A 12,467-nucleotide genomic window follows, 5' to 3' on the forward strand; every position below is an offset into this window, starting at 1 on the left:
AGGCAGGCAGGCAGGCAGGCAGGCAGGCAGGCAGGCAGGCAGGCAGGCAGGCAGGCAGGCAGTCTCTGTCTCTGTCTCCATATTACACTGAGCGCTCGCGCTACTGGTACTTTACATTTCTTTATAAATATTGAATTCCACGAGTGAGGACCAGGGGCTGAGTGCATGTTGTCAACTTCACTTACCGACCCTCATCACGTAGACGGACATTGAAGCAAATGACAGTTATTAGCGAATTTAGTGAATAATAATCGTTAGTGAATTTTTTATAATTCTGGTAAATGCTCCAGTGTTAGTGTTGAGAGTATAGTATGTACAGGAGCAGATGGTGCTCTGATGTTTTAGTCCTCCCCCCTGCCCTTCCCTTCACCTCCCCCCTGCCCTTCCCTTCACCTCCCCCCCTGCCCTTCCCTTCACCTCCCCCCTGCCCTTCCCTTCACCTCCCCCCTGCCCCTCACCCTTCTATCCAGCGACCTCCTGCCTCCTGCTATTCAAATCCCATTCCCGGTGCTCGCTGGCTCCACTCAACCACTCTTGCTCACACCTTTTTCTACTCTTCTATTTACTTCATATTGTTCTACATTCTTTCATCTTTTATGGCCATCATTCCCCCCGTCTCTCTCTCTCTCCGTTACTACCCTCCAGCTTCAGCCATCATTTGGGGTCAGCATCATCATCCTGCAGGCTGTCAGCCTTCACTTCACCAGCCGGAGCGTCGTCAGCCCACCAAAGATACATGCCCTCAGAGGCATCATGTGTCCACAGTCAGTGGGTAAGAGTACACCCGTCGTGTAGAGTCGCTACGTCCGGGGGAACCTCCTCTTCACTCGCACTGGTTCACCTCATATACCAGCGGACACACCCGCTTCGCTGTCCCATCCACACTGATTCAACATTACATGAATGTCGTCTGACCAGATTCGCCAGAGATGCGTCCGTGATCAAGCCAACCTTCTCTCAGTCTTCCTCGGGCGCTGAGGTCACCAGGGCGACGCGCCGAGAGTCTGCGTGACGAAGCGGACCTTCCTCAGGTGCTGAGTCCATCTCAGCAACACATGGGAAGGCCGCCGGCCGTTGAGTCTCTCTCTCCCATGTGCATTTCGTGGCCTTGTGTGGATCAATAGCTGGCGTCCGTGTGGTCCATGTGGGAGGGGGAGGAGGAGGGGGGGGGGGCAGCGTGAGACGGGGGGAGGGGGTGCTCTCTATAGTGAGGGGAATGGACAATACTCCTGGTCCAATGTGAGGAAGAAGGGGACAATACTCCTGGTTCTATAATACACCAAGCACTCGTGGTATCTGGTTGATACCTGGTTGAAGTACTGGTACTTCGCATTCCTTTATCAATACAGAGAGTTCCAGGAGTCAGGGTTGAGTGTATGAACATTCAATTACTTTGTCAAGGTCTGCTGTGGTCCTGCTAATCCCAGACATATTGTCTTGAGTTGTGGATGTCATTCACACGAGATCTATCTGGAGCTTGAACTTTCATGTAGGGTATTGGGGCTCCAATCATTTCTCTCGGGATTTTCCTTATTTCTTTGATATCCTCTGTGAATGAAGCTTTATTTATAAGCAAAGGTCCCATACGGATGGAAGTTTTGTATTTTGATTTGAATATATTATTTGGCATAATGACTTCAGCTTATGTTCCATTTATTCAAGTTTGCTTTTTAAATTACCTTTTCTTTTGTGAAAATCGTGTCTGCTTAAATATGACGTTCATTGTTTCTTCAGTAGTTGAAGACCAACCTTTCTCCAAGTTGGTCCTCTTATTTGATCTTGCGCAAAGGAACATATTTCAAGCAGGTTTCGTACACTTCTGCCTTCAATTCTTCTATTTCTTGCGAGGTTTTTCCGTAAGAATTTTATCTCCTGGTTGGGCGAATATTTGTCCTCTGGTCTGTGATTGGTCATTTTCAAATTAACCCTCCCCCCCCTCTCTCTGTAAAAAAAACATAAAGCTATACCAATTAAAAAAAACAGAATATGAAAGAGAGAATAAGAGGAACAGGAAAGAAAAGCGCCTCCCAGAACACAATCAGGGCAGACCCACATCAAGGAAAACTGCGTCGAGCAAGGAAACAATTCCCCCAAACAACAATTGTCTTTAGAATGGACAAGAGAATTTCCCAGTGGCTTGTATACCGCGAGCTCTCAGACTCTCACTACAGAGTCCGACGAGCTCAAAGATTTGCCATTAAAGAGCAACACGAGTTCAAAAACTTGCCACTGTAGAGCCCCACAGAACACTCAAATAAAACCCCACCATAGAGCCCTACACACAGAGCACCCAAGTAGAGCCCCACAAGCTCAAAGAGCACACACACACAAGCCCAGGAGGGAGAACAGGGTGTCCACAGGTGCAGGAAAATACCAGCCTGGCAACAGGAATGCAACAAATGCCGTAATAATGACATTAGCTGCCACGACTCAACATGACCCCATAACACGCTGCAACGACTCAACATGACCCCATAACACGCTACAACGACTCAACATGACCCCATAACACGCTACAACGACTCAACATGACCCCATAACACGCTGCAACGACTCAACATGACCCCATAACACGCTGCAACGACTCTACATGACCCCATAACACGCTGCAACGACTCAACATGACCCCATAACACGCTGCAACGACTCAACATGACCCCATAACACGCTGCAACGACTCAACATGACCCCATAACACGCTGCAACGACTCTACATGACCCCATAACACGCTGCAACGACTCAACATGACCCCATAACACGCTGCCACGACTCAACATGACCCCATAACACGCTGCAACGACTCTACATGACCCCATAACACGCTGCAACGACTCAACATGACCCCATAACACGCTACAACGACTCAACATGACCCCATAACACGCTGCCACGACTCAACATGTCCCCATAACACGCTGCAACGACTCAAAATGACCCCATAACACGCTGCAACGACTCAACATGTCCCCATAACACGCTGCAACGACTCAACATGACCCCACATCAAATGAACAAATCCACAAGGGCCGTGACGAGGATTCGAACCTGCGTCCGAGAGCATCCCAGACGCTGCCTTAATCGTCATGTGAGTAACCCCACATCATGTTGCTCATGTTGCAAAGACTCAAGAAGAATCCGCACCATGTTGCAACGGCTCAACGAGACCTCGCAACATGTACTGATTGCATCTCCAAGGCCATCAGAGAACAAGGAGAGTAGTTAGGAGAAACATAACGGGGCACTTAACGAGTCTAAGTAATAAGGAACTAAGAGAAGAGGATATCAGCAGTAACACCAACAATCAAAGCATAATCAACACGCTAGTTTCCATGAAGATAACGGCAGTTATCATGGAGGAGATAACGACAGTTATCATGGAAGGGGGGAAGGAAACTATAAGGAGAAGGCGCCAAGCCATAACGACTATTTAGCACTTGGAAGGGGTTAGGATAAGGATTTGGGATGGGACAGGGGGGGAAAGGAATGGTGCCTCAACCACTTGGACGGTGGGGAATTGAACGCCGACCTGCAATTAAGCCAGGCCGTCGCTCTACCGTCCAGCCCAAGTGGTTGGGACAGTTATCAAGGAGGTATTAACAGTGGTTACCACCTCCATCCCTCCGTAATTAGGAGTTTGGGGTGATTGTGATCCTGGATAAGTCCCAGGAGTTAGAATCACGGTATGACTAGATTACATCACTTCTTTACAATCATCTCATTATCCAAATTTGTGACATAATGTGAGGCAATATGGCGCTGCTCTAACGGTAAACCAATATAGTCTTGGGTTTATAAAAACCTATAATGGCTTGGCGCTTTCTCCTGATAGTGCCCTTCCTCTAGTAATGGTAAACTACACTGCTTTTCCAACACATGTCAAACTTTCAAAGTGTGAGCTAAATGTTACTCACATTATCCCAAGAATGTGAATGTGATTTTAGACGGCTGTACATAAATCAACAGTCTTACGGAATATAGGGCCCACATTATCAAGTCCTTATCTTGTTAAATACACACAAAGATGGAGGAAAACAGAGGTATGACACCAGACTAGTTCCAGAGCTGAGAGGTAAGAGTTCCCAGGAAAGACTACAGGAGTTAAACCTCGCGTCTCTGAGAGATGCAAGAAACTGGAGACATGATCACGATATACAAAACTCTCAAGGATATAGACATGGCAGACGAGGACCTAATTTCAGTTTTTAGCAAGGGCGGTAGAGGAACGGAGGGACACGGGGGGAACGTGTGCCCTAATGAAGGAAAGACTGATTAATAACAATGTTCTCAGTATGACAGTAGAGAACAGATCATATGCACAAAAAAAGTGAAGCAGTAGAGGCATAATCCACAAACAGCTTCATATGTTTGACCAGACCACACACTAGAAGGTGAAGGGACGACGACGTTTCGGTCCGTCCTGGAGCATTCTCACAATCGACTTGAGAATGGTCCAGCACGGACCGAAACGTCGTCGTCCCATCACCTTCTAGTGTGTGGTCCGGTCAAACTACTTCAGCCACGTTATTGTGACTCATCGCCTGGCAAACCCCTTCATATGCCCGATCCCAAAACCCATCACGGGTACCTGTGCAAAAAGTTGCCAGGAGGTTGAGAAACAAGACCGAGGAGGAGCTGAAGCTCAACGCCTGCGAGCACAATAGAGGAGTATAGAGGCACACAAAGAGAAACGTCCACACACCCACAAGTATTGAGGCGAGCACAGACACAGGTGACCGGACAACGATACACTGAGAGCAATGACCATGAAAGATTGAGGCCACTGACCACTGGGAACAGGAACAGTGTCAGTGGCCGAGAGGTCCAATACCGTGAAGGTAAATACCAGACAGGTTAGAGAATCCCCAGACAACACCATGCGAAGTACAACTCAATAAAACGTACAAAACTGATGAACATAAAGAATTTAAAGATGCCCCTTTAAGAATAAGGAGCCGGGAAGAATGGAGCAGGGCAAAGGCTAAGAGACCGGGAGAGAGATCAGAAGACAGAGAGACTTGTCACTTACGCGTGCAGCAGCAGCAGCAGGAGGAGGAGGAGGAGGAGGAAGCAGAGGAGGGCAAACACAGACAAAGAGCAATATGTGTTGTGCCAACAGAGGCCAGCCACCGGTACAGAGAGGAGCACTGGCCAGGAAAAGTTGTCACCTCACACAAAGACTGCCGCCCTCTTCCCTCACAAGTCATATGTACTCTGTGTCCACCATGGTGGTGGTGGTGGTGGTGGTGGTGGTAGATGGTAGTCGTCGTGATATTGGTGGTGGTGGTACTTATGTATCAGTGTTTCCCTACCAGTGACTATGGTGGAGTGAGGTCTAGCTCATCATGCCCCGCCTACCACTCTTGTGGTACCCGTTGCGTTGCTATTTAACTGTTCTAATATCCAGTCTTTCTCGAATCTTGCCTTTCAGTGCATTTCAGTTCGTGACTACAGTCAACAATACCCGTCTCTGTTTCAAATTGCCTCTCAGCTTCTCTCCTAACTCGAGTATATTCTCTTCTGGATTTCTTCAAATACCTCTCGATTCCCCCTGTTCCTAGTTCTCTGTACTTTTCTGGGTTATTTTTTGTTCTTTCTTTACCTTCCCTGCATTGCACATTTTCATTCGCCTCCTTGTTGAGTGGTATGAACCGCTCTTTTGTATCGATACATTTTAAGAGCAATGAATTCCACCATTTTATTTGCTGTCTTTCCGTCAATTTGTCTCTCCATATGGATTCCGTGCCTACTGGATCCCTGCTTGATGGGGTTCTGGGAGTTCTACTCCCCAAGCCCGGTCCAGGCATGCCTCGTGAGAACTTAGTCCAAAAGGCTGTTTCTTGGAGCGTTCCCTTTATGGTTTAGATACTTCTGGTCTGTTCTCTCCTTTTCCTACCTACATAACCTTACCTTTATTAGAGTTGAATTCTAACATCCACTTGTTTGCTTACGTCTGGAGTTTCTTAAGTTCTTTCTTTATATTCTGCAGTCTTCCTCGGTTTTTGCATTCCTCATTACCTTTACGTGACGTGTAAACATTGACACTTACGATCATTCATGTAAACGGGAACATGAGTGTTCCTGGGAGCGACCTCTGAGGGAGGCAACTTGTCACATCCCTCCAGGTCGACACTTACTCTCTGACTATGACCCTCTGGTTTCTGTCCTTCAGGTGCTCCCTTATCCAGTTCAGTGTTATTCCTGCCTGACACTCCATTCTGTACACCAGGCATCATGAGAAGTAGTGTCTTTTTGACAATCTAGGAAAAAACCTATATATAGGTCAAGCCTAGACAGAGGGGCGGGGCCTAAAGGAAGGGTGGGGGGTCTATGAAAGGCTTGTGAGGGGGGGGTGTGGGCGTGTCATGAATGAAACCAGCAACCAATCAATAAAGAGCTGACCCCCCATCCCCTCCTGCTGCTGCTACCTGTAACCAGCCCAACACGCTAATACCATTAACAAAGCCATTATCCAAGTCATTACATCAGCATGGGTCCCTCCCCCCTTACTCCCACCACAACACCCGTTTACAAAGTTTGTTTATAAAGTACTCGATGTGACAGATTTCCGGGAAAGCTTTAAGGAAGGAAACGGTCGTCCCAGTATTCAAGATGGGGGAGAGGTCGGAGGTCACTAGAGTACAGAGGCCAGATTCACGAAGCAGTTACGCACGCACTTACGAACCTGTCCATCTTTTCTCAATCTTTGGCGGCTTTGTTTACAGTTATTAAACAGTTAATGAGCTCCGAAGCATCAGGAGACTGTCTATAACAATAACAACAGTTGATTGGGAAGTTTTCATGCTTGTAAACTGTTTAATAAATGTAAACAAAGCCGTCAAAGATTGAGGAAAGATGTACACGTTCGTAAGTACTTTGCGTAACTGCTTCGTGAATTTGGCCCCAGATCTGTCACTGCTACTCATGAACATATACCTGCTTGATTTCTTGATATCTAACTATTTTGAGAAGAGTTCCACCTCTGTTCCTGCAATATTTCCCAACAAGCATTATAAATACTGCTGGAACATAGGTGGATGTCTTCAACAAGTAATTGGGTAAGTTCCTGCAAGAAGTGCCGGACCAACCGGGCTGTGGTGGACATGTGGGCCTGCGGGTCGCTCCAAACAACAGCCTGTTGGACCAAGTTATCACAAGTGGGCTTGGGGAGTATAAGAACTCCCAGAACCCCATCCAGGTACAATCAAGGCACAAGAGATCACCGGTAAGGAAGTTCAAGAGAGCAAATACTTATGAATTAAGTTTTCATTTTATTATAGTTCTGAACTTGGTATTAATACTCACTAAGACTCCACTAAATTGCCCCGGATGTGCTCGTCACTCCTCAACTTACCTGCAAGAAAAAAACCGTATTGCAATATCATTTAATACTAAAACAATTAAATATTTGTCATATTACTTTGTGTTTACCACAGAACACATTCCTTAGTCTGTCTCTTATCGTTTGACCAAAATGGAATGATTCACGACTCGTATTCATTTGCCGTTTTGGTGGTGCTAACAAGTAATCTCCACCATGGAGAGCTGCAAGGGTCAGGAGGAACACAAGACGAGGACAGAGGAGGAACGTGTGACAGGAAAGGTGGAAAACTGAGAGATGGAGGGATCACAAGTCGAGCCTGGCCTCAGGGAGTAGAACTACTCCCAGAACCCTCTCCAGGTATGGTCCAGGTATGGGAACAATGGAGAAGGCAGCAGTAACACCAGAGAGGGGGGGGGGGAAGGACAGCAGTAACAGCAGGGCAGGAGGAAAGGGCAGCCATTACAGCAGAGAGCGAGGTAAATGGCAGCAGTAATAGAATGAATGGAAGGAAGGAGGGAGAAGGCAGCAGCACCAACATCAAGGAAGGAGGAGAAGGCAGCAGTAACGAGGCTCCAGTAAAGCTGTGCCGCCCATGTTATCTCACCTGCCGCCACCACCTCTATGGCAGGCGAGTGGTGCCGCCCAGCCTGCCTGTGTGTAGCGTTAACACATGTATAATAAATACCAACTAAACGATGTGTGTCTAAATGAGCTGTAATTCCAAGTTCACTGAAAATTGTCCTACGAGCGAGGAACTTTTGTAAAACATGGAAATAGGAGACTCACCTATGAGGACGCTTAAGGACTCACCTATGAAGACGCTGAAGGACTCACCTATGAGGACGCTGAAGGACTCACCTATGAGGACGCTGAAGGACTCACCTATGAAGACGGTGAAGGACTCACCTATGAGGACGCTGAAGGACTCACCTATGAGGACGCTGAAGGACTCACCTATGAGGACGCTGAAGGACTCACCTATGAGGACGCTGAAGGACTCACCTATGAAGACGCTGAAGGACTCACCTATGAGGACGCTGAAGGACTCACCTATGAAGACGCTGAAGGACTCACCTATGAGGACGCTGAAGGACTCACCTATGAGGACGCTGAAGGACTCACCTATGAGGACAGTGCCGTGTCCCGCGGTGTGGACGGTGAGGCCGAGATGATGGTCGAGCAGCGTGAGAGAGCGGCGGTCTGGTCGGTGGTGGGCCAGGTGGGACCCCTGGGAGTGGGTGTGGTGGGCCAACTCCTGTGAGGGGGAGGCCGAGCGGCCTGTGAGCCCCGGCAGGTCCCAGTCAGGCAGGGAGGCCGAGAGTGCTGGGTCCAGGGACATGAGGTCGGCACGGAACGCCCCGGCATCCATGGCCAGCACGGCATCCGGAAGCAGGAAGAAAGAGTCGCAGGGCCACGACTCGAACTCCCGCGGCTGGTCGAGGTGGAGGTGGCGAGGCGCGTCCTCCAGCTCCAGCGATGCTCGCCTCTCCGGCACCACATACAGCTCTCGCCGGGGCACCGACACTGATGCCGATCGCGACATGCCCCTCTCTACGGTCGCGCCGGCTCCTCTCTCTCTCTCAACACCTCAACAACTAGGCCAGCTTTGCTAACTTGTCTACACTAAGTCACTCAAACTTTAACTACAGCGTTATTTCCAATCCAATCTACGCACACATACACAGCTCATTAAGTCATTAGTTACTGTGCAATTCAAAAAGCAAGCCATAAATCCACCTTTGTAATTTACGAGCCTGAGAGAGGAGAGGTGTGAAGGAGGTAGCCCCCTACAGGACACACGAGGTGATGAAATGTGTGTTGGTCCTTCCAACACAAGAGCTCTTGCTGCGTTGCTCGTGGTGTGTTGGCCACCTTCCCAGATACAGCTGTAGCATCACTTGTACGTTGGCCACCTTCCCAGATACAGCTGTTGTCACTCGCACACTGGCGATCTCAATCAACACTTGCCACATTTAATGTAAACACCAGTTTTCATAAACACTGACAAAATTTAGCTTTTGGCAGCATTATGTAATGTTTGTAACCGGACTGACATTAGTCAATATCAATAAATGTTTTTTTTCTAACCTGAAAAATGTAATTCTATTCGTAAACAAAACAAAAAGCAGTGCGAGAGTAAAATCAAATTCAAAACAGAACAATACGATAGTTAACAACATATTACAACTTTAAGAGTCTGGATCCCCACAAGAAACTAAAAACGACCCGAGACTTAACACGATGGTTCGAGGCAGCAGTAATTACTGTGTAAACTAGGGCTGAAGATGTTATAACAACATTCTCACTCCCGTCACATTGCTATTGTGAGCACAGGTGAGTGTTTCTACAAGCTGCTTCAATAATGTGGGTAGTGAGCAGAGGTGATGCCGCCTCCTGCAGGCATAGAGCATCTAGCTCCTCCTGCAGGCATAGAGCATCTAGCTCCACCTGCAGGCATAGAGCATCTAGCTCCACCTGCAGGCACAGAGCATCTAGCTCCACCTGCTGGCACAGAGCATCTAGCTCCACCTGCAGGCATAGAGCATCTAGCTCCACCTGCAGGCATAGAGCATCTAGCTCCACCTGCTGGCACAGAGCATCTAGCTCCACCTGCAGGCACAGAGCATCTAGCTCCACCTGCTGGCACAGAGCATCTAGCTGCACCTGCAGGCATAGAGCATCTAGCTCCACCTGCAGGCATAGAGCATCTAGCTCCACCTGCTGGCACAGAGCATCTAGCTCCACCTGCTGGCATAGAGCATCTAGCTGCACCTGCAGGCATAGAGCATCTAGCTCCACCTGCAGGCATAGAGCATCTAGCTCCACCTGCAGGCATAGAGCATCTAGCTCCACCTGCTGGCACAGAGCATCTAGCTCCACCTGCTGGCACAGAGCATCTAGCTCCACCTGCAGGCATAGAGCATCTAGCTGCACCTGCAGGCATAGAGCATCTAGCTCCACCTGCAGGCATAGAGCATCTAGCTGCACCTGCAGGCATAGAGCATCTAGCTGCACCTGCAGGCATAGAGCATCTAGCTCCACCTGCAGGCATAGAGCATCTAGCTGCACCTGCAGGCATAGAGCATCTAGCTCCACCTGCTGGCATAGAGCATCTAGCTCCACCTGCTGGCACAGAGCATCTAGCTCCACCTGCAGGCATAGAGCATCTAGCTCCACCTGCTGGCATAGAGCATCTAGCTCCACCTGCTGGCACAGAGCATCTAGCTCCACCTGCAGGCATAGAGCACCTGTAGGGTAGAGCAGATGCAACATGTGTTCCCCAAGACTCGTGTAAGGCAGACAGTGCCACCCACTCCCGTGCCTCTGTTGCTCAAGTTACCAGCTCTCTCTCAACGTCTCTATCTCCAAGCACCAACGGTCTTTTGCTACTGATAATCTCCATATTGTCTATGTTTATGGGAGCGTGCATGCGACTGTCCGCACCACTACCACAGGGCCACAATGCTTGCCCCCAAGAGCATTATGGGTAAGAGCAGTGCCAATTACAACTTCAACGAATACAGCCCAATTATCCTTAAATAAGATATTTTTCTCGGTATTATAAACATTGACTCACAATAACTTAGCTATTTGCTCTTTATGTTTGGATATCACGCAGATATCCAGTTATCGGACATGTATACGAAGCCAAGGGGACCCTCATAGAGACCCCACCCTGCACTCTGAGCAGCTCGTCTGCACTCATTGCACTCATCTTTTACATTCACTTTGTTATACACAGGTAAATCCTGCCCCAGTCAACATTATAATCAGACCCCAGCTGTGTCCCACAGTCACTCCACGACCCCAGCTGTGTCCCACAGTCACTCCACGACCCCAGCTGTGTCCCACAGTCACTCCACGACCCCAGCTGTGTCCCACAGACACTCCACGACCCCAGCTGTGTCCCACAGTAACTCCACGACCCCCAGCTGTGTCCCACAGACACTCCACAACCCCCAGCTGTGTCCCACAGTCACTCCACGACCCCCAGCTGTGTCCCACAGTAACTCCACGACCCCCAGCTGTGTCCCACAGTCACTCCACGACCCCAGCTGTGTCCCACAGTCACTCCACGACCCCAGCTGTGTCCCACAGTCACTCCACGACCCCAGCTGTGTCCCACAGTCACTCCACAACCCCCAGCTGTGTCCCACAATCACTCCACAACCCCAGCTGTGTCCCACAGTCATTCCACGACCCCCAGCTGTGTCCCACAGTCACTCCACGACCCCAGCTGTGTCCCACAGTCACTCCACGACCCCAGCTGTGTCCCACAGTCACTCCACGACCCCAGCTGTGCCCCACAGTCACTCCACGACCCCAGCAGTCATTATGAAGAGTCTTTCATGTAATGAAACCTTAATTTAGTCTATCATTTTGCAGAGAAATTCTCTGGAATTACATTCCGGCCTCCATCATGTCGAGATAAAATTGGATTTGTGATATTAACACGAAAATTAAGTATAAAATTGGGTTGTCAAGTTAACAAAGTTGGAGCGTCCATGGAGGTCGACTCCCCATCGACATTAATAAGGGCGCAACTAACCTAATCAATGCTAATTAATCTAACTAAAACTAACCTAATTTAAATATGCACACGCCTAACCTGTCTAACAAATCCTAACTACCTAACTAATCTAACCAAACTTAACCTACTTAATCTAACGAAATCTAAACTAAACCTAAACTTAACTAACCATAACTACCTTAACTATCCTAGCATAATTGCACACAATGTATATATAAAAAGCAGCACCAAAAACCATTATTAATGTCAATAAAATAAGATGTCTGTCTGTCTGAGAGTGGAGGCCACCCGGAACTTTGTATGGTAACTTGTGACTGTATGGAGAGTGTCATAGGGGAGGGGGGGGGGGGGTTTGGGGTTGGACCCCATGCCCCTCTTTATGAAGGATCGGATCTTATTCTGAATCCCAGCGACTCGTGTGAAATGTGGAGGTTGATTGTCCTTAGTGGGTAAGACAGGGAGTTATGTCACAGCTCCTTGTCCTCATATCCCCTTGTATATAGGTGTGAACATCTCGGAAAACATTAGATACAGGTGAACAGATGTGGAAGCCTCTCTAAACTAAGACACAGGTGTGGAAGCCTCTGTGAACTAAGACACAGGTGTGGAGGCCT

The 12,467-nt window shown here is 48.5% G+C and overlaps 1 protein-coding gene across 42 annotated transcripts in view; it reads right to left on the reverse strand.

Annotated features, from left to right (window-relative positions):
* LOC123757502 (ensconsin) overlaps nucleotides 1-12,467 on the reverse strand; it is a 298,169-nt gene that overhangs the window by 190,564 nt on the left and 95,138 nt on the right. For 37 of the 42 annotated variants that reach the window (XM_069327058.1, XM_069327051.1, XM_069327061.1 and 34 more), the window contains exon 2: nucleotides 8,445-9,410. The exons of the other annotated variants lie outside the window; for them this stretch is intronic. In XM_069327058.1, the coding sequence (XP_069183159.1) occupies nucleotides 8,445-8,865 (421 nt within the window). In that variant the 5' untranslated portion in view covers nucleotides 8,866-9,410. The remainder of the gene's footprint in view (nucleotides 1-8,444; nucleotides 9,411-12,467) is intronic. 42 annotated transcript variants of the gene reach the window in all.

Source organism: Procambarus clarkii, chromosome 19 (genome assembly GCF_040958095.1).
Source record: "Procambarus clarkii isolate CNS0578487 chromosome 19, FALCON_Pclarkii_2.0, whole genome shotgun sequence".
Taxonomy (NCBI): Eukaryota; Metazoa; Arthropoda; class Malacostraca; order Decapoda; family Cambaridae; genus Procambarus; species Procambarus clarkii.